The sequence below is a fragment of the Eulemur rufifrons genome, chromosome 7, assembly GCF_041146395.1.
Source record: "Eulemur rufifrons isolate Redbay chromosome 7, OSU_ERuf_1, whole genome shotgun sequence".
Classification (NCBI taxonomy): domain Eukaryota; kingdom Metazoa; phylum Chordata; class Mammalia; order Primates; family Lemuridae; genus Eulemur; species Eulemur rufifrons.
Genome location: NC_090989.1, coordinates 190,689,054 through 190,712,679, shown reverse-complemented (window position 1 = coordinate 190,712,679; position 23,626 = coordinate 190,689,054). Strand labels below are relative to the sequence as shown.

Here is a 23,626-nt window from a genome sequence, read left to right as displayed (position 1 = left end):
AGACACCATCCTAACTCTTTGGAATGCTTTAGATGGATTAGAGGTAACAGTCCTACCCAAAGAACTGGCAGAGTAGATGCTGTATCTATGAATATTATATCTGCTATTGAGTGAAGAGCTTCCCATTCCTCCTGGGGATAGAACCAAGATCACCAAGTAAAAATTCCAGGAGACACATTCTAACATGATATGGAAGATTCCTAAGCCCTTATGAGACAACTAAAATGGAATAGAATCAAATGTAAGCATTTTACTTTCAAACATACTCTAATTGACCAAAGGTCATAGATGTGATAGAAGAAAATAAGACTATTTGTAAAAGACTGGCTCAGATGATTTATAATTTCCCTTTCAACCCAGTTCCAAATTTTCTATCCTGTAGAAATAAAAAATGAATCAAAGCCAAGAAATTAATGAAGTTAGTCTGAAGAGTTAGACTAGTAAGAAAATTAAAGAACTGGCTGGGCATGGTGGCTCACACCTGTAATCCCAGCACTCTGGGAGGCCGAGGCAGGAGGATTGATTGCTTGAGCTCAGGAGTTCGAGACCAGCCTGAGCAAGAGTGAGACCCCATCTCTAATAAAAATAGACCAATTAGCTGGCCATGGTGGCGCATGTCTGTAGTCCCAGCTACTCGGGAGGCTGAGGCAGCAGGATTGCTTCAGCCCAGGAGTTTGAGGTTGCTGTGAGATAGGCTGACGCCACGGCATTCTAGTCCGGGTGACAGAGCAAGACTCCGTCTCAAAAAAAAAAAAAAAAAAAAGAAAAGAAAGGAAAGAACGAAAATTAAAGAACTGATTTTTCTCTATTGTTCCCAACACTTACCTACTCAAATATAATTACAATTTCATTTAACTGATTATAATGTAAAACATAAAAATGACAATAAAATTCTGTAGTGTTATATATAGTTTCAGAAAGCATATTTTGGCCAAATAGGTCTTAGAACTTGCCCCATATGGTCTTGCTTATGTATATAATTTTTCTAGTTAATGGACAAAGTGCTTCAAAACTTACCTGCTTACATTTTTTAAATCTCAAAACAAAACAAAACAAAAATCAAAAATACTTACCTCCACCAAACTCTTTCAAATGAGATGCAGCACAAGATTCAGTAATGCCATTCTCCAAGTGACCAGCTTCATAACACTACAATTAATTAAAAAGAACACTGTTTGCCACAAGTAGAAAATAAACTCTTTTCTTTCTATGCCAAAATCTGAATTTTATACTGTCACAGATAAGAATCCTGGCTGGTTGTGGCAATTAAAACAGTAGTATATTCTGCTCACTTCAGAAGCACTATACTAAAATTCGAATGATACAGAGAAGATTAGCATCATAAAAAATAAATATGTATATATTTTTTGAAAGTATGGTAATCGTAAAGGTTTGAAAAAAACTTCAAGGGGAAAGGCATTAAATAAAAATATTCTCCAAAAGACTCATGCTCAGTTTTATTCTACCACTCCCTTATATTTAAAATCCAGCTTCCTGAAATTGTATTTATAGCCATGATATTTGACACAGACTTATTTACCTGATGAATTCTGAATTAAACAGCTCTGAAACTAGGAATGTCTTTCCAACTGAAGTGGTGACAACATTAATCTAAATTAAAGCAACATCAAAACTCAACACAGGCCGGGCGCGGTGGCTCACGCCTGTAATCCTAGCACTCTGGGAGGCCGAGGCGGGTGGATTGCTCAAGGTCAGGAGTTCGAGACCAGCCTGAGCGAGACCCCGTCTCTACTAAAAAAAAAAAATAGAAAGACATTATATGGACACCTAAAAATCTATATAGAAAAAATTAGCCGGGCATAGTGGCGCATGCCTGTAGTCCCAGCTACTCGGGAGGCTGAGACAGGAGGATCGCTTGAGCTCAGGAGTTTGAGGTTGCTGTGAGCTAAGCTGACGCCACGGCACTCACTCTAGCCTGGGCAACAAAGTGAGACTCTGTCTCAACAAAAAAAAAAAAAAAAAAAAAAAAAAAAACTCAACACAAAATACTCAGACATCAAGAGTCTAATCAAGAGCCTACACATTTTATTCATCCACTACCAACACACTTATGTGAATTAGTTCTATCCCAAGCAAATGTCTTCTCCTACAAGAATAATAATATTCTTCGCTGTAACTGTAAAACAAAATTTAGATGCCATTCTTGGTGTACAGTTCCAAATGTCTGAGACCAAAACATGAAAAAATACAGCTGTGAATTTTTCAATGTTCATTACAATATGTTAAGAAATCAAAGAACAGGCCGGGCGCGGTGGCTCACGCCTGTAATCCTAGCTCTCTGGGAGGCCGAGGCGGGTGGATCGCTTGAGGTCAGGAGTTCGAGACCAGCCTGAGCAAGAGCGAGACCCCGTCTCTACTAAAATAGAAAGAAATTATATGGACAACTAAAAATCTATATAGAAAAAATTAGCCGGGCATAGTGGCGCATGCCTGTAGTCCCAGCTACTCGGGAGGCTGAGGCAGTAGGATCGCTTAAGCCGAGGAGTCTGAGGTTGCTGTGAGCTAAGCTGACGCCACGGCACTCACTCTAGCCTGGGCAACAAAGTGAGACTCTGTCTCAACAAAAAAAAAAAAAAGAAAAAAAAAAAAAAAAGAAATCAAAGAACAAAACTTTTCTCATGTTCAGTGTATATCAAAAGTCTTACAACATCAAATAAAATGAAGGGGCAAATGTTAGGTGGCCAGTTATATGGAACTCCTAGACAAACCCATAAAATAGATTTGCATAATTTAAGAAAAACAGCATATATATTATTTGAATAACCAATTAATAGTTCACTGAGGTAGTCACAGTGGCTCATGCTTATAATTCCAGCACTTAAGGGGACTGAGGCAGGAGGATCATTAGAGGCCAGGATTTTGAGACCAACCTGGGACCAGAGTGAGAACTCGATGCTTCCCTCCACCCCCACCAAAATTTAGCCAGGCATGGTGGTGCGTGCCTGTAGTCCTCGCTACCTGGGAGGCTGAGGCAGGAGGATCACTTGAGCCTAGGAATTCAACGTTATAGTGAGCTAGCTATGATGGTGCCACCACAAATAAAGAAATTTGAAAAAATTTTTAAACTAAAAATACAGTTCATTGTTTAGCAGTCACTCAAAAGCTCCGGAACAAAATCAGAATGCTGCCATAACCACAGTCAGAGAACAATGCAGGAAATAGTCTCATTTCCAATCCCATCAATTTTATAAAGTAAAATAGAAACAACAGCAGAAAAGAAATTGCACTACATGAATAAAAATCTGTCTGTTCTACTCAGAATGAAAAAGGCCATAGAACTTTGTAAGTGTCTTGGAGGATACCAGTAACTTACTTTATATTTAAAGTCTGCAGTGGCTATGCATTAAGCCAGTGTACCCTTAAGGTACTATCTCAGTAGATAATCCATCTCTCTCTAACTCATTGATTAACCATCTGCAAAGAGACTGGTCTGCCTGGTAACTCATGATCTAGTCCCAAAATGGAACTAATTGAATCATGGCTTCAACCTATGACAAAATATACATCAGAGTAATCAGGACCTCCACAGTGACACAGACCAAGTCAGATGGCAGGACTGACTCCTAAAACAGACAAGACACTTTCCAGCAAAGTCTGGTGCTAGCCATCACCAATACTGATTTTTTACTTTCTCTAGTGCTTAATTTAATGCCAACAACCCTTCCAAAAGAACAAAAACTCAACAGTGAAAGAGAGTTAATTATATCTATAACTTAAAAAGAGATCAGGGCCAGGTGCAAAGGTTCACGGCTATAATCTTAGCACTTTGAGGTTTTTTTTTTGTTTTGGTTTGGTTTTTTTGAGACAGAGTCTTGCTCTGTTGTCCAGGTTAGAGTGTCCTGGAATTAGCCTAGCTCACAGCAACCTCAAACTCATGGGCTCAAGCGATCCTACTGCCTCAGCCTCCCGAGTAGCTGGGACTACAGGTGTGTGCCACCACACCCAGCTAATGTTTTCTCTTTTTAATAGAGACGGGGTCTTGCTCTTGCTCAGGCTGGTCTCGAAATCCTCCCACCGCAGCCTCCCAGAGTGCTAGGATTACAGGAGTGAGCCACCATGACCAGCCAATCCTAGTACCTTGGGAGGCAGAGGTGGGAGGATCGCTTGAGGCCAGGCGTTTGAGACCAGCCTGAGCAAGAGCAAGACCCCACTTCTACAAAAACCAGAAAAATTAGCCTGGTGTGGTGGTGCACACCTGTTTTCCGAGCTACTTGGGAGGCTGAGGCAGGAGGATCGCTTGAGCCCAAGAGTTTGAGGTTGCTGTGAGCTAGGCTGACGCCAGGGTACCCTAGTCCAGAAAACAGAACAAGACCCTGTCTTTAGAAAGAAAAAAATAGGAAATCTGAGGAACAGGAAGGGGGCGGGGAGAGGGAAGAGATAGACACTAGGGATTTTTTAGTAAATGATGCTAAAACAACTGGACAGCCACATAGGGAAAAAACTGAACTTCAAAACCCAGGACCACAAGCTTCTAAAAGAAACCAGAGGATTAACATCTTTGTGCCATGCAGTATATGCAAACATTTCCTAAATAAGACACAAAAAATATTAATCATAAGAAAAAAATCAGTAAGTTTAAAATTTTCTTTGCATGAAAACATACTTCTAGGAAAATGAATAGGGAAACCTCAAACTGAGAAAAAATATTTATGGTACATATATTCGACACAAGATTTGCAAGAAAAATATAAAAAGCACTCCTTTAAAAAAAATTAACCATAAAATGACAAAGTCTATTCAAAAATAAGTATATTTCAACAGTGACTTTACAAAGACATAGGAATGGCCAGGAAGCACATACTATAATCACTAATCATGAGAGAAATAAAAATTAAAAACATGTGGTATGATTTCACCTCCACCAGAAAACCTGGATTTAAAACAACTGACAAATGTTAGTAAAGATGTGGAACAGGTGGAACATATATTGCTGGTGGAGTATAAACTGGCACAAGCATTTTGGAGTACTATTTGGCAGTTAATTGAAATCTTAAACATACATGAAACCACCAATTCCATTCCTACGGATTTATACCAAGAGAAATAAAAATATGTCTATGCTATGGGGCTTTGAACTCCTATAAAGTTTGTGTGTTAGAAACTTAGTCCCCAATCCACCAGTGCTGATAGGTGGGATTTTTAAGAGGTGATTAGGTCATGAGGGCTTTGCCCTCACAAATGGATTGATGCCATTATTGAAGGAGTGGGTTCCAGACAAAAAAGGATGAGTTTGGTCCTCTTCCCTCTCTCAAGAGCATGTTTTCTTTTTTTTTTTTTTTTTTTGAGACAGAGTCTCACTCTGTTGCCCAGGCTAGAGTGAGTGCCGTGGCGTCAGCCTAGCTCACAGCAACCTCAAACTCCTGAGCTCAAGCGATCCTCCTGTCTCAGCCTCCCAAGTAGCTGGGACTACAGGCATGCGCCACCATGCCCGGCTAATTTTTTCTATATATATTTTTAGCTGTCCATATAATTTCTTTCTATTTTTAGTAGAGGTGGGGTCTCGCTCTTGCTCAGGCTGGTCTCGAACTCCTGAGCTCAAACGATCCGCCCACCTCGGCCTCCCAGAGTGCTAGGATTACAGGCGTGAGCCACTGCGCCCGGCCTTCAAGAGCATGTTTTCTTTCCCCTTCACCTTCTGCCATGGGACTGACAAAGCAAGAAGGCCCTCACCAGATGAGGGCCCCTTAACCTTGGACTTCCAAAGCTCCAGAAATGTGAGCAAAGTAAACTTCTATTGTTTATAAATTACCCAGTCTGTGGTATTATTATAGCAGCATTAAATGGACTAAGACAATGCCCACCATGAGACTTGGAAAAAAGACACCAGCCTTATGATTAATAGCCCTAAAATGAAAAAGATCCAAATGTGCACCAATAGGACAATGGAAAAGAAAATTGTGATAAAAATCATACAACAGAAAACTCTTCTGCAGTGAAGAGCAAATTGTAGGCGTATCTCAAAAATACGTGTTGTACAAAAAAAAACAAGAATAAAACAAATCAAAACAATATTGACGTCTAAGAATAAGAAAAATTAATCTATAGTAACAGAAGAAAGCATTTCCTCTGCACAAGAGTGGGGAACAAGAGTGACTGGAAAAAGGCACAAAAAGAACCTCTGGGGTGATGACTGTAGATTGTACCTAGTTTGGGTGGTGGAGCCATGGTATATATAATTGTCTAAAGCCATCAAACAGAACAAAATTAAGACCTATGCACGCGTGGCACGGTGGCTCACATTTATAATCCTAGCACTCTGGGAGGCTGAGGTGGAAGGATCCCTTGAGCTCAGGAGTTCAAGATCAGCCTGAGCAAGAGCGAGACCCCATCTCTACCAAAAATAGAAAAATTAGCTGGACGTGGTGGTGTGTGCATATAGTCCCAGCTACTCAGGAGGCTGAGGCAGGAGGATCACTTGAGCCCAGGAGTTTGAGGTTGCTGTGAGCCAGGCTGACGCCACGGCACTCTACTCAGAGCAACAGAGTGAGACTCAAAAAACAAAAACAAAAACAAAAAAAAACCCACCCCCCACAAAACAAAGACCTATGCATTTTATTGGTGTAAACTGTATCTCATTTTTGTAAAAAAAAAAAAAAAAGTTCCATTGCCCCAAAGTTCTAAAAAATAAAAAATAAAGTCTAAGATTCGTTTGCCTATATAAATCAAAACTAAGCACATAAATTAAATGACCCTTTTTATCCCCTTAGGAAAATACTACTCCACAAACACCACAGGTCACATTTATTAGAAACCTGTATTTGACAGAGAAAGGTTATACAAATGAACACAATTTTCGAAGTAATTTAGTTTCAAAACCACTGAAGATTAAGATTATTTCTTTAACTCATTCACTTAAATGGTTTGAATTCTTTCTTAGAAATTTGTCATCACCTCATGTCCAGCAATGATAGGACAACCTCCCATGACTCACCTTGTACAACACTATTAAGTTTATCATTTGATCACCCAGTGTCACTTCTATACTCAGAAACAGTCAACTGAATCCTGGTTTTCCTTGCCTATTCCATCTACCTCTTCCAACAATCTTGCAAAATGGCTAAGGTTTGAATAAGACAAAACAAAAAGGGAAAGTACTGCAGAAGAAAATTATCACAGGCTTATTAAGAGCATACGGTTCAACGAGAGAATGGTTGAACTGAAGAGATGAGATTGTCACTGAAGGTTGTGCAAACTGCAAAGAAAGTTCAAAGGGCAGGAGATAAGCCTAAGAAGTCTATGTTATAAGGCTGTTTTGAGAAAAAATAAAAGAATTAAAAGGTATGCTGTTGCTAAAAAAGGAGTTATAAAGCACAAATACATTAACTTTTATAATTACACTAAACTAGATGGATGAGTGTCTAACAAAACCAAAAACTACAGGCCTTAAAATAGGATTAGCAAGGACAGAAGTCTGCTATCGTTAAGCATGAACAGAAGTCCAAAAACTCAAATTATTTATGATTTAATTATAATCTGGGGTTTTTTTTTTTGGTTTTTTTTTTTTTTTTTTTTTTGGTAAAGAAAAATATTTTTGAGTAGGAAATCTGTACATTCTACAACTGAATTTCTGGCATTTACCTTGAGTTACTTTTCACACATAAGGGGATCGGGATGTTTTCTATGGAATCAGTATATACCCATTATGCATATAAAATTAGAAAATAATTTCCTATTTCTATACACTGGTTTTTTTTTATTTTTTTTCTGAGACAGAGTGTCACTCTTGTTGTCCGGGCTAGAGTGCTGTGGCGTCAGCCTAGCTCACAACAACCTCAAACTCCTGGGCTCAAGCAATCCTCCTGCCTCAGCCTCCTGGGTAGCTGGGACTACAGGCATGCGCCACCATGCCCAGCTAATTTTTCTACATATATTTTTAGCTGTCCATATAATTTCTTTCTATTTTTAGTAGAGACGGGGTCTCGCTCTTGCTCAGGCTGGTCTCAAACTCCTGAGCTCAAATGATCCACGTGCCTCAGCCTCCCAGAGTGCTAGGATTATAGGCGTGAGCCACTGTGCCCGGCCCTATACACTGTTTAATGATGCTTTTTTGGCTACTAAAAACAAACTCCGTAAACTAAGAAACTTAAATTCACATAATTCTGCCTAGATTACAGCAGACCTGGATCTTTTCTGAGCTGTTACAAAGACGGAAAAATAGGATAAGTGTAGGCTAATGGCTTTAGAGACAGAAGTGAAATAGAAGTCAGGTAAGAGGTTTTAAGCCCAAAAAAGGAATTATGACAAAAACGTTATGCAATCTTAAAAGCTTTCTAAAACTTTCACTTAAAAAGAAAACCTGAAACCACTTTATAAACATTGCCACATAACTACAAAACAGCCATTTAACAGAGGATCTCTTAGATCACTTATGCTTGCCGATGTTGTAATTTCTATGTATATGTACACTGATGTTATAAATATTACTTTAAAAAGGTTGTTTTTAAACACCCTTATTTCCTGGGTTGAACTCATTATTTTAGAATTGACAAACATAACATACCTTTTTAGAAATGCCAAGGTCACCCTTCTTGGGCATAAATCCAGGATCTAAATCATTGGATTCAAGAAGTTTCTTAGTTGGTTTTCTTTGACGCTTACTTTCATAATTTCCTGAAATGCATGTATTTTTACATTAGATGATTAAGAAACTGGGCAAAGGTAATTTTAAAAAAATCTATATACCACACCAAATGAGTCACAAAATATTCCTGACGTTTTCCTCTTCGTCTTATGGGGAGAGGCAGAATAGTATTTTATTTATTCTAAAATAAAAAAAGTAAATCATTTTCAATGCAGACACAAACTAATATGAGGATGTTCCTATGTCAGTGTGTGTGTGTGTGTGTGTGTGTGTGTGTTATGTATGTTTATTTATTTAATTTATTTGAGACAGGGTCTTGCTCTGTCGCCCAAGCTGGTATGCAGTGTCGCAATCACAGTTCACTGCAACCTCAAACTCCTAGACTAAAACAATCCTCAAGAGATCCTCCGACCTCAGCCTCTGGAGTAGCTAAGACTACAGGCATGCTCCACCACACCCAGCTCATTTTTAAAATTTTTTATAGTAACAGGGTCTCTATGTTCTTCAGACTATTCTGAAATTCCTGGCCTCAAGCGATCCACCTGCCTCAGCTTCCCAAAGTGCTGGGATTACAGGTATGAGCCACCACACCTGGCTGTGTTTGTGTGTTTTAAATTGCAAAATAACTAAGGGAGAAGTCAAAAGGGCAAAACAGCTTTTACTGCAATTAATAAGTGATAAGGACAAAATAAGGAGAAGTAAAGACTGGATTCTGGGTATAAATGAACCAGTATTACAATTTTTGCTCTGCTCCTCTGTAAATAAAAGTTGAATAAATAAAAAATACTTATTTACTTTATAGGACTGCTCCTAAGAATTATATGAAAGAGTCTAATAACATGGTTTGGTACATAACAGATATTGAAACAGTAAATATATTCAGTGTCCTTTTAAAAATCTTTTTGGCATTTTTTTGTCCCCTTCCTTTGACTCTCCCTTTGCTGCGATAATAGGTCCAGCTGCCATCTGTGGCATATGTATCATGCTCTATAAACCTGTATCTTGCTCTATAATCCTCTTTCTCTCTTGAATAAACTTAAGTTTCATGCTTGCCAAAAACGAAAAAAAAAGCCTTTTTGATTATCCCTTACTTGATTAAGCATAATTGGGATCTTCTCTTTTTTTTTTTTAATAGAAGGAATAACATCACAAACTGCTGTTCAGAATGTAAAGAAGTTATGTCCAATATTTAAAGGGGTATAAAAGAGAAGAAGTCTTCCCATTCCTTGGCTGACTACAATATTCAATAGTAAAAAGGCGAATTAGAAACAGTATGTCTAGACCCAACTCTCCCAAAGCCACATGTATGTTAAGAATGATAAAATGAAAAGCAACTGGTAATTAACTTCTAGGGAATATTTACATTTATTAGCTGCTTACTATGTGTGAGGTATATAACATTATACATTATTAACATTATGATCTCATGAGGAAAGAAGTTCAGAGGTTAAACAACTTCCCAAGTAAAACGGACTGGTGGAGCCAGGATGTGAAACTTATTCCTCTAGTGTGCAGTGCCCATCCTTAAACCTTGTTATCCTGGTTGCAGATTTACATGGTTAGCTCATGGGCAATCATGAACAACAATGAAGCAAAGACAGTAGTTGTAAAATATAAGTCTTCTTGACAGTGTGCCACAGATTAATTTATGAGCAGCAACTATATATATATATTTTTTTTTTTAGACAGAGTCTCGCTCTGTTGCCCAGGCTAGAGTGCCGTGGCGTCAGCCTAGCTCACAGCAACCTCAAACTCCTGGGCTCAAGCGAGCCTACTGCCTCAGCCTCCCAAGTAGCTGGGACTACAGGCATGCACCATCATGCCCGGCTAATTTTTTCTATATATATTTTAAGTTGTCCACATAATTTCTACTTTTTTTTTTTTCTTCAGTAGAGACAGGGTCTTGGTCTTGCTCAGGCTGATCTCAAACTCCTGACCCTGAGCGATCCTCCCGCCTCAGCCTCCCAGAGTGTTAGGATTACAAGCGTGAGCAACCACGCCCAGCCAGCAACTATATCTAATTAGCCAGCATTTTAGGGACTTTTCAGAACAAAAGTAGGTAGTTTACTATATATACATACAATGTTGGCTTTCCCTCAAAACATACTAAAATCTCCTGCTTGCTCTAATCATATCTGCTGAAATACTGAGACCCCATCCCCACCTTACCTGATGTTTTAACTAGTAATTCCTCAGACTCAAGGGCAGGCCGTGGAGAGACTTCCGGAGCCACAGGTACAGACAAGGTCAGCTGAGGCAACTCAGCATGTCCACCTCCAAGTTCTGACTGAGCCAAAGGCCCCTCCAAAAATGGAGCCTCCCTTTCAAGAACTGGGGGCTCTTCTTTGGTTGAAATCAAAGAATTCTCGTCCACCTGCTTGTTCTGAGCACTAGATCGACATCTGGCTAGAAGGCTTTCCTCTTCGCAGCGGGAACTTACCTAAGAACAAAAAATAAAAATAGAACCCATGGACCAAAACTGTTACAACTTCAGTGTCAAACAGAATAATGCACTTTATTTATTTATTTTTTTTTGTTGAGACAGAGTCTCACTTTGTTGCCCAGGCTAGAGTGCGTGCCGTGGCGTCAGCTTAGCTCACAGCAACCTCAGACTCCTCGGCTTAAGCGATCCTACTGCCTCAGCCTCCCGAGTAGCTGGGACTACAGGCATGCGCCACTATGCCCGGCTAATTTTTTCTATATAGATTTTTAGTTGTCCATATAATTTCTTTCTATTTTTAGTAGAGACGGGGTCTCGCTCTTGCTCAGGCTGGTCTCGAACTCCTGACCTCAAGCGATCCACCCGCCTCGGCCTCCCAGAGAGCTAGGATTACAGGCGTGAGCCACCGCGCCCAGCCAGAATAATGCACTTTAAAAGGAAAGAAATTCTAACACATGCCGCAACATGGCTAAACCTTGAAGACATTACGATAAGGGAAATTATCCAAACACAAAGAATAAATATTGAATGATTTTACTTATATGAGGTATCTAGAATAATAAAATTCATAAGACAGAAAATCAAATGATCATAGCCAGAGGGTGGGGGGAAAGGGAGTTATTGGTTAATAGGTACTGAGTTTCAGTTTAAGACGAAATGGTCCTGGAGATGGATGGTGGTGATGATTTTATAAAAATGTAACTGTGCTTAATGCCACTAAACTGCACACTTAACAATGGTTAAAATGTCCAGCGTGGTGCCTTCTGTGGTTAAAAAAAGAAAGAAAGAAAGAAAAAAGTAAAAAAAAAAAAAAAAAAGGTAAATTTTGTTATACATATTCTACCACAATTAAGAAAAGAAAGAATGCAGTTAGTTGAGATACACTGAAGCTATAAAAATTCACAAGTGCACAAAAATAATCTAAAAACAGAAAGACAAAAAAAAAAAAAAGCTTCCCTGAAGTGTCACCAACTAAAATAACTACTAATGAATTTCTTACTGTCAAAATTGGTAACTAATGGGAAAAAAATAAGCATTAATATTTCCTGTCAAGTATTTCAGACAGTAAGAGTTCAGTTAATGAAAGAGATTGTCAACTTATAAAAATAGAGGAACTAATAAAATCCGAAAGTCTTCATTTTGTAACCTCTATTGAAATTATTGTTATAGGCAAGTATCTCAATTGGTATTCTTAAAAAAGCATCAGAGAAACGGCTGATGGGAAACTTGACATTCTTTTTGAACCAAGAGAGTTACATACATACTGCTTTACTGCTTCTTGATCAAAGAGGGTAAAATACAATTTAAACAGATAGCTCTACCTTACACTTAACAGAGAAAGTGTGACATCTAAGAGGAGAGACTCACACAAATCTCTTTGCTAATATAGACATAGTAATGAAAATATGGAGTGCTCTGGATTTAAAGAGATTTAAGAACCATAACAACCAGATATAATATGTAGTCTTGGACGGGATCCCAGTATGGATAAATGAAAGGTTAACTGGGGAAATTTGCATATGGGCTGATATTTGATGAACTGATTTTATAAGATGTGAAAATGTTAAACTGGTTATAATGAAAACTTTTCTATTTTATAGAGGTGTATATTATATAGGGATAGAATGTAAAAATATCTCTAATATAGTTTTTTTTTGAGACAGAGTCTCACTCTTTTGCCCAGGCTAGAGTGCTGTGGCATCAGCCTAGCTCACAGCAACCTCAAACTCCTGAACTCAAGCAATCCTCCTGCCTCAGCCTCCCAAGTAGCTGGGACTACAGGCATGTGCCACCCCATGCCCGGCTAATTTTTTCTATATATATTTTTAGTTGTCCAGGTAATTTCTCTCTGTTTTTTTTTGTAGTAGAGACGGGGTCTCGTTCTTGCTCAGGCTGGTCTCAAACTCCTGAGCTCAAACAATCCACCCGCCTCGGCCTCCCAGACTGCTAGGATTACAGGTGTGAGCCACCGCACCCGGCCTACTTTATATTTATTTATTTTTTTAAGACAGGGTCTCACTCTTGTTACTGGGGCTAGAGTGTATAGCTCACTGCAACCTCAAACTCCTGTGCTCAAGCCATCCTCTTACCTCAGCCTCCCAAGTAGCCAGGACTACAGGCGAATGCCACCACGTCTGCCTAATTTTTCTATTTTTTGGAGAGACCAGGTCTCCCTATGTTGCTCAGGCTGGTTTCAAACTCCCAAACTCACACAATCCTCCTGCTTCGGCCTCCCAAAGTGCTAGGATTACAGGAGTAAGCCACCATGTCCAGCCCTCTAATTTACTTTAAAATACTTCAGTTTAAAGAAATTCAATGAAAAAAATAAGGGCCGGGCGTGGTGGCTCATGCCTGTAATCCTAGCACTCTGGGAGGCCGAGGCAGGTGGATCGTTTGAGTTCAGGAGTTCAAGACCAGCCAGAGCAAGAGTGAGACCCCATCTCTATTAAAAATAGAAAGAAATTAGCTGAACAACTAAAATATATACACAAAAAATTAGCCAGGCATGGTGGCACATGCCTGTAGTCACAGCTACTCAGGAGGCTGAGCCAAGAGTATCACTTGAGCCCAGGAGTTTGAGGTTGCTGTGAGTTAGACTGACACCACGGCACTCTAGCCCAGGCAAGAGAGTGAGACTCTGTCTCAAAAAAAAAAAAAAAAAAGACAAGTAATATATTTATTTTTAAAATTAGGATCATACTATATTTTTTTATATTTTTAATTTTTATCCTGTTTTTTACTTACCATTATATCATAACAATATTCTTAAGTCATTAAATACTCTTAGAAAACAAACAGGGAAAAATACATATACAAAGACGTACACTATAAACACTCATTTAAACATTCTGAATAAGCATTATATGCTAGGTACTGTGCTAGAAGCTAAGGATAAAAAAACTGAAAAATCAAGATCTCAGATAAAATCTTTGTTTCATGAGAATAAAATATGATATTGAAGGCAAAATTGCAATATCCTAAGAGGACCAGTGAAAGACTGTTGAAATGTTGGAACATACCTTGTGCACCTGCTCCTGTACCTTCTTTTGTTTTTTCTTGGGAGCAAATATCTGATCATATTCTTCTGTATATTCCAGAAGCCACTTGCTCGGCTTCCTAAGGCGTTTCTTCTCTGACCGCACAGCTACAAGAAGATAAACAAGTTCAGTATTAACCAAAAAGCTAGAGGAAAAACCATCCCCACACTCCCAAAGGTACCCAGATGGGAAACCACTTAGCAGGAGGACTCTGGCTTAAGAAGCAAGAGGCTCAAATGTCTTGCTATGTTTTATCACATGCAAAAGGAGGGCTGGGCGTGTACAAAGGGACTTTTGTACACACGCACACCCATACACACACCCCCAATATACATGGCCCATCCAATCGTAAGGAAAAGGTTAAATTGAAAGTATTGTCCTATGGTAACTGACACCAATACAAACAGAACTAACATATACCTAACATAAAAACAGAGTCTCAATCAGGTAAATTGGTAAAATATACCGTGAGTTATAGGTTGAGTATGCCTTATCCAAAATGCTTGGGATCAGAAGTGTTTCAGATTTCAGCGTTTTTCAGACTTTGGAATATCGGTATATATATATATACACACACACATAAATATCTTGGGGATAGGGCTCAAGTCTAAACATGAAACTAACTTATATATCATATAAACCTCATACACATAGCCTAAAGGTATTTTATATAATATTTTCAATAATTTTATTCATGAAACAAAACATTTTTACACCGAACAATTAAAAAGCAAAGGTGTCACTATCTCAGACACCCTTGTGGACACTCTGTGGTTTTTTGGCATCACTATCATTCCTAATACTGAATTTAAATGCTACTGATAAATAATTATTTTCTTACAATTATTCACACGTAATTACTTAACAGTAAAAAATGACATACCACTAATACTGTGAAAAAAAAAACATGTTCAGGATAACTAAACTGCAGAGCAGAATCACTAGAATACCTGTATCAGCTATTAAACAACAGCAACAAACAACTGCAGGCTTTCAGTCTCCACTTAGGATGCTGCGTTTTGATTAAAAGGCTACTGTATACTATATTTTATTTTTTTTTAAGTGAGAAGAAACACCAGAAGCAGTTGAATGACCAGGAAATAGGTCCTTTGGGGATAAGAAAGTGTTTTGCTGGATGGCTTTTATAAATGTTTCCTCCAGAGTCATCTGCCTTATTAACAGTTTTTGTCTGAGATGTCTCTCTTTGATTTCATAAACTAATATGATTTCTTGCTACGTTATGAATGCACACTGTTCTAGTCCTTCAATAAGCCCATTACATGTTTTAACCATATCTCTAGATACTTTGTTTGCAGTATTAACACCGTCATCTTCATCAGCACTATTTTCACAATCACCTTAATTCAGAATCACTTCAGCTATTTCACCAGTCAATGAATGAACAAGTGGAGCCTTACTGTTGATACCAAAAACTTCTTAGATACGTACTTCTGCCAGATTACTGATCAACTCTGAAGGTATATTTTGCCTATGTAAGAAGGTCAGACATCATTTTTTTTCACTTGACATATGGAATCCTTCAAAGTCACCACCTTGTTCCTCATCATCACTAACCACAGCTACAAGTCATAGGCTGTGCCAAGCATGGACAATTGTGTCTTTAATCAACGTGTTCCAAGTGTTGACAACAGCATTACGTATTCCTCATGCTAAACTCCTTTGAAAAACCTTCCACACCTACACCTCTGTTCACTGTTGCTAGCACTCTGTTCAAGAAAGTATTATTATTAATATATTTACTCATCACTGATCAGAGGATTCCCTGGTCACATGGCTGAATTAATGAAGTTACACTTGGGGGCAAGCACATGGCATAAACATTATTTTTAATAAAATTTCAGCTGGAGGATGCGCAAAACACAAGTCAACGAATAACAAAATCTAGCAGTCATCCAGTATAGCTTCCCTGCAGTGAGCCATGAGCTGCTGGTACAAAATGTTTGTGAGAGCAATCAGAAAAGATGTCCCTGGTGATCCATGCCTTTGTTAGCATAATAATGGACTGGTAAGAAACTCACTTCTTGAAAACAGCTTTGCCTACCACAGCAAGTTTACACTTATGCATGCCAATTGCATTAGCACATCCCAGCAGTTACTCTGTCCCTGGCATCCTTAATTTCTATAGGGGCAGTCTCATCAGCCACAGTCAGGGTGCTTCTAGGACAATAATGCCAAAACAGTGATGCTTCATAAGCATTATAGACTTTTTCTGGCATCAGATTTTCGTCAGTGATGACCGTGGCAAACTCAGCAATGAATTTTTCTGCTGCTTTGTGCTTTATTACCACAAATCTTTAAATACAGATTTCACTTTCATATAGAACTTCAACATTTTACCCTTCTGTTTCCTGACAGAAGGTATGTAACATCATACTCTTCTATATGAGATTTCACACTTATACCACTGTTCAGTTTTCTTCATGGCTTCACTTTCTGTGCTACAGATAAATTCTTCTTCTTTTTCTTATCATTGTTACCCATAAGGATAACTGCAAACTTTTTGAAAATTACAATATTTTCATACCATAAAGCAGAGAAGAAGCAATAAAAAATCAGTTCAGTAATACACGTAGGTCTTGGCCCCACGTGAAGCATCATGAGGAACCCGTTGTTGGTGCATCCAGCCTGTACGCATGCCATTTCATTGCCCTCTGTGGGCATGCTTGCGTGGCGGAATCTCAGCATGTGCAGAAAAGATACATATCAAAGGCATAGGGAGCTGAAAGATTCTTTTTTCCCTTGGGGATGCTGAATAAACTATGTTGTGTGCCTGCATTTTCACTATGACCCATCACGTGAGGTCATCTGTGCGATTTTCACTTGTGGTATCATGTCAACTAAAACTGTTTCAGATTCTGGAACATATCAGATTTCAGATTTTTGGATTAGAGATGCCCAAGCTGTATGTTAAATAATCTCTCTGGATTATGTAGACGTGTAGACAGACCTATTACCCAATCAGCACTGCCACATGATTTTGAAAAGCACCTTACAAACAATTCATTGATTTAGTATCATATGGTTGTACTGAGTTTCACACCAGAAAACTGAGGAATTTATTTCTGAATAGAATCATCAAAAAATACATAATTAATTATACATATATCATTACCTCAATAACATAAAAAATGAATGCCATATATGCAAAAGAAAGGAGGATAAGATAAAAATATAGAACATTGGACACCTACTTTTAAAAACTCTTATGTTTCATGATCAATATCAAAGTATGATATTTTTCTTTGAGTTAACTGTGGAAACAAATATCTATTACAATTTCCTTATAAAACTGTGCCCTAGTTTTAATGCATTTAATATGCTATAGTCATTTTACTACACTGTAAGCTCTTTGGGAGCTAAGGCCTACAGAGAGCAAGATATAGTCTACTCAGGTGGTAAGAAGCATTAGATGACAGGATGCCCTCAAGGAAGCCATTCCTACCTCAGCTGAATGTGGCATTACTGACATTCTCTCAATAAAAGAAAAGAAAGGAAAGCAAAAGTTCAGACCAAAAAGAAAAGGTCACAGGGACTGTAAGCTTCATAAAAGCTTTTACTTCTTAGCACATATGGAAAGAAGCCAGAGAACTGTCATTAGGACAAGATATGGAAGATAATTTCATTTTACTAATTCTAACTGCTGTAATTTCATAGTAGTACAGTAATAATATGCCTTTTACTTTATTTAAAATTAAAACTATTCCGTATCCTTCGTATCTAGTAAAAATAAAAAATTTAAAAAAATACTAGAGGCTGAAACAGTTATCAAATTGTATACCTAAAGCACACCCAATACAATTATGTGGCAGGTTAAAATCTCAAAACCAATGGAATTTCCTTAACTTTTCAGACAATAAACCTATAAATGATCAAAATTGGAGAGGTTTTCCCAAGCAATTATTTTTTAAAAAAACAAAACCATATGCGCTAAGTAAGTATTTAAAAATGTTACCCCAAGTAATAATGTCTGAAAAATCTGTCTTGGTAGAAAAGAAATAAGTAAAAATTCATATTGGAATAAATATATACATTTGTGCCTATGACAGTTCATGGTAATTGCTCTCTGCTCTAAGGCAAGTAGAACATGCTTTAATAAATTCCTATTAGACGTGTCATCTAAGTTTTCAAACACGAATGACATTTTCAACTGAAAAAAGACAAAAGAAATAAGAGGAAATAAAGGAGGTATACTATGTATGAGGCAATATTCAGCCATTTAACATTCATGAATCTCTAATCCTTAATTTAACCTGTCAGGTAGGTAATGTATCACCATACTATTACCAAAACAAAAAAAATTATTTTGAAGTGGGGCCTGGCTATGTTGTCCAGGTTGGAATAGAACTCCTGGGCTCATGCGATCCTCTGGCCTACAGCATTACCCATCCTCTAAATTATTTTAATTTTCTTCAATGCAGCATTTATGACCTTCTTTACCTATTATTGCCTGCTAATGTCAGAAAAGTTATAAGCAGTACGTATTATGTTCCTTCCAATAAAAGGGCACAAGAGGGAGATAGAGTGGGGGGAAAAAAAAAACCAAACCTCAATTTAAATCAAGTCCTTAGATGCGAATACCAAATTACATGAAATAAAACAGTCCCCTTCTATCCTCAGGTCTGTTCCAAGACCCCCAGTGGATTCCTGAAATTGAGGACTAAACCCCCTATACATTCTAGATGTTTCCTATATATACTTATCTACAGTAGATTCCTGAAATTGAGGACTAAATCCCCTAGAGATTCTAGATGTTTCCTATATATACTTATCTATGATAAAGTTTTATTTATAAATTAGGCACAATAAGAGATTAACAACAGTAACTAATAATAAAACAGAACCATAACACATACTGTAATAAAAGTTATGTAAATGTGGTCTCTCTCTCTCTCTCAATAATCTCACTGAATTGTACTCACCTATTTTTGGACTTCAGTTGACTGTGGGTAACTGAAACTGAGGAAAGTGAATCCGTGGATAAGGGAGGACTACTGGACAGAGGTCAGAGGAACATGTTAAACTATAAACAGGGATGAAAACAGTACAATGTGTATGGGGAAATCTACAGGATGAATTTTTCTAACAAATAAATTACAAGGGAACTTTCTGCTTTCTGTTCCATGTTTTAGGCTATTCTAAAACTTTAAATATGAATTCTTAACTCATCAAAATCCAAAGTTAATCTATCATTATCCTTTCAGAGAATAAAGCGAACCATTAACAACTTCCATCTGCCTCCATCCCACTTATATTTTACTGTTCCTATATATTTTCATTTTATATATATAAGTCCATGGGGCATTATTATTTTTACACTCACTGATAGATTTAACCAAATATTTACCAATTTCTTTGCTCTTAATTCCTTCTGAAAAAGGTTTTACTATAGAGAATTTTAAATATCTACAAAACGAGTATAATGAACCCCATGTACTCATCATCTGGATTCAATAATTACAAATTCACAGTGAATCTTGTTTCATCAATACCCGCAACCCTCTATCAAAGTTATTTTGAAACATCTCCCAAATTGTGTAACATTTCATCCACATGTTTCATTATGTACCTCTAAAGGATACATACAAAATACTTCTATCACATATAACAGTATTTATTCAGTAAAAATTATTACTCAGTAAAAATGTCCCTATCCATTCCCTGCCCTACAGTTACAAATTTGATAGGACTTTATATATTAGAAAAATGCATTGTACAGTCCAAATAACCAAAGTAAAATTAGCTTCTTGAAACACAACTTCGTTCATGTTAAGGGACTTCCTAGAATCAAAATTATACATATAGAACCTTTACAAAATTACATACTTTACTCCAATTTTTTTTTTTTTGGAGATAGAGTCTTGCTCCATTGCCCGGGCTAGAGTGCCGTGGCGTCAGCCTACCTCACAGCAACCTTAAACTCCTGGGCTCAAGTGATCCTTCTGCCTCAGCCTCCCGAGCAGCTGGAACTACAGGCATGCGTCACCATGCCCAGCTAATTTCTCTCTATTTTCAGTAGAGACGGAGTCTCGCTCTTGCTGAGGCTGGTCTCGAACTCCTGACCTCGAGCGATCCTCCCGCCTCGGCCTCCCAGAGTGCTAGGATTACAGGCGTGAGCCACCGTGCCCGGCCAAGAAAAACCATTTCTATTTACAGATGACATGGCCATGTATAAAGAAAATCTAAAAAAATTCCTTGAAAAAATTATTATTAATAAATGAGTTCTATTAGCTAATAAGCTATTAATAAATAAGCTGAGAAAGGTTGAAAGATACAATAAACAAAAATCAATTATTTTTCATATACTTGTAATGGACAATATGAGAATGAAATTAGGAAAACAATTTAATTTATAACAGAATCAAGAATCAAGAAAGAATACTTAGAGATAAATTCAACAAAAGAAATGCAGAATGTGTAAACTGAGAATTACATAACATCGTAAGAACGAAAGATGACCTAAATAGATGGAAAGTCAACCCTTCTTCATGGATTGGAAGACTTTGATCGCTACGATGGCAAGACTGCCCAAACTGGCCTAAGGATTCAGCACAATCCCTATCAACATCCCAACTTGCTTTTTTTTTTCTTTTTTTTTTGGAAACTCACAAGCTGGTCCTAAAATTAATATGAAACACAAAAGACCCAGATAAGTTCAAAATGATCTTGAAAAAGGACAAAGATATAAGACTCACACTTTCCAATTTCAAAAATACCGTAATTACTACAAAAATACTGTGATTAACATTGTGTGATACTGGCATAAGGACAGATATATAGATCAAGAGAAAAGAACTGGGAGTCCAGAAATAACCCCTTACATATTTATACCCAATTGATTATCAACATGGGTGCCAAGACCATTAAAATGGGTAAAGAATACTGCCCAAACCAGCACAGCTCAGCTCCAGTGGCAGCTTCTCCTTGTGAAATAGAAGGGCAGGGAGGTGGCCTGCGGAGGGAAGAGTAGAGCATGCATCCAACATTCTGGCTATTCAGGACTGCCCCAGCGACTAAAGTCTGTCTCATCTGACTGGGAGCACTAACAGAACTGCATAGTTTGGATGTCAGGGTAGGGTTGGTGCTTGTTGTAGAACTAGAGCCTCATAATAGGTCTCACAATCAGAAAAAGGCACAAACTTATGACTTTCCCCTGGGAGAAAAGAATGAAGCATTCAGGCTTTTCACAAAGTTACCAGATCTGGGAAGCTGAAAGACAGCATGCTTTAGATGCCTGAGGGCCACTGAAACAAAAAAGAGCAGGGCAGCTTCTTGCTATGGCACAGGAGAACCTCCACTACCACAGACGGACACAAGAGGGAGCAAGATACTAGAACCTCCCGAAAAAGAAACCAGTAAACCTCTCTAACTAGGGAACTAAATGCATAAACCCAGAGAAGTCGAGGATTAAGAGGGCCCTAAAATCTCCTGCTGGGATGACTGGTAAAGGTGTTCACCAGAATGAAGCCAGTCTATAAAGACTGGATAGAGGTAGCTGATTTTGCAAATGCATAAAGCGCAACAACAAAAATAAGTACATAAAAATCACAAAGCACACAAAGAAACAGAAAAACATGGCCCAGTGATATGAACAAAATAAATCTCCACAAACCAACCCCAAAGAAAAAGACAGCTATCAATTACCTGACAAAGAATTCAAAATAATTGTCTTGAAAAAGTTTAATGATCTACAGACAATTAAACGAAATCAGGAAAACCATGTATTAATAAAATGAGAATTCCAATTAAAAAAACTATAAAAAGAACGAACAGAAATTGTGAAGCTGAAAGATACAATTAAATTAATTTAAAAATTCACTAGAGGAATTGGAGAACAGACTTGATCAAGCAGAAGGAAAAATCACCAAAATCAAAAACAAATAATTTGAAACTATGGAACTGAAGGAGTAAAATAAAAAAGAATGAAGAAAAGTGAACAAAACGTAAGGATTTACGGGACACCATCAAGCAGACCAATATACCCATTATGGTTATTTCAAAAGGAAAACAGAAAGGAAGGGACAGAGAGCTTACTTGAAGAAATAATGATCCAAACCTTCCCAAAACTGAAGAAGAAAAAGGACATCCAATTTACAGAGGCTCAAGGCTCTAACAAAGATAAACCAAAAAGGCCCACATGGAGAAATGTTATAGTTGTTCCTGTGCATCTGTAAGAAATTAGTTCCAAGACTCCCACAGATACCAAAATTAAAGGATGCTCAAGTACCTTATATGAAATAGCATGGTATTTGCAGATAACCTACACACATACTCCTATATACTTTAAATAATCTCTAGATTATTTATAGTACCTAATACAATGTACATATTTATATACTTTTATTTGTATTAATTTTTATTGTTGTATTGTAAGTTTTTTTTTTTTTGAGACAGGGTCTTGGCTCTGTTGCCCAGGCTAGAGTGCAATGGCATCAACATAGCTCACTGTAACCTCAAACTACTAAGCTCAGGCAATTCTCCTGTCTCAGCCTCCCAAGTAGCTGGTAGTATAAGTGTGTGCCATCAAACCCAGCTAAATTTTTTTATAGAGAAGGGGGTCTCACTATGTTGCCTATGTTACCCAAGCTGGTCTTGAACTCTTGGCCTCAAGTGATCCTCCCACCTCGGCCTCCCAGAGTATTAGGATCACAGGTGTGGGCCACCATACTCTGCCTTTGTATTGTAAATTTTCATTGTGTTTTTTCCTCATATATTTTCAATCTGTGGTTGCTTAAATCCAGAAATGTAGAACCTGCAGGCATAGAGGGCCAACTATATAATTAAACTGTCAAAAGTCAAAGAAAAAGTGAGAAAGCAGCAAGAAAAACAGCTCATTGTGTACAAAGCAGCTCACATTAGATTTTAAGGAGATTTCTCAGCAGAAACCTTACAGGCCAAAGGGGAGTGGGATAATATAGTCAAGGTGCTGGGGGGGTGGGAGTGGGAGGACACTGCCAACCAAGAATACTATCACCAGCAAAACTGCCCTTCAAAACTGAGAGAGAGAGTTCTCATCACTGGATCCGATCAGAGGAATACATCTGGATCAGAAGATGTCAGGCTCAGAGGAGCTTCCTAAAGGCAAGCACCAGACGCATTCACACAGAAAACAAACCATGTCCACTGAGAAGCAACTGGAAGCTTTGAACATCTTGTTCAATAAGAACCCATACCCAAACCCCAGCCTTCAGAGAGAGATGGCCTCAAAAACTGACACATATCTGACAGTACTGGAGATTTGGTTCAAGAACCACAGAACAAACCTCAAGAAAGCAAAATGCAAGCATATACAGAAAAAACAAGAAGCTCAACAGCAACAGGTATCTGAGGGTGGAGTCAAGAGCAGTACCTGCCAGAGAAATACACACACACAACCCAGGTCCCTTAATGATGCCTATCCTGTAGCCCTCATTTATGCACATCACCAAGGCACCCTCACACCATCTCAGCTTATACTCCAATGTTAAAGTCCCTACAGATGTCTTTCTTGGCCACAAAACTGTCCATTTCGGCTACTGCCAAGAGCTT

At 38.0% G+C, this 23,626-nt stretch overlaps 1 protein-coding gene across 12 annotated transcripts in view; it reads right to left on the bottom strand.

Moving 5' to 3' along the window:
- The window catches only part of NSD1 (nuclear receptor binding SET domain protein 1), a 159,719-nt gene that overhangs the window by 49,753 nt on the left and 86,340 nt on the right, over positions 1-23,626 (bottom strand). For all 12 annotated transcript variants that reach the window (XM_069476169.1, XM_069476173.1, XM_069476180.1 and 9 more), the window contains 4 exons: positions 14,063-14,187; positions 10,772-11,042; positions 8,522-8,631; positions 1,074-1,149 (listed from right to left, as the gene is read on the bottom strand). In XM_069476169.1, coding sequence (XP_069332270.1) covers positions 1,074-1,149; positions 8,522-8,631; positions 10,772-11,042; positions 14,063-14,187 — 582 coding nt within the window. The remainder of the gene's footprint in view (positions 1-1,073; positions 1,150-8,521; positions 8,632-10,771; positions 11,043-14,062; positions 14,188-23,626) is intronic.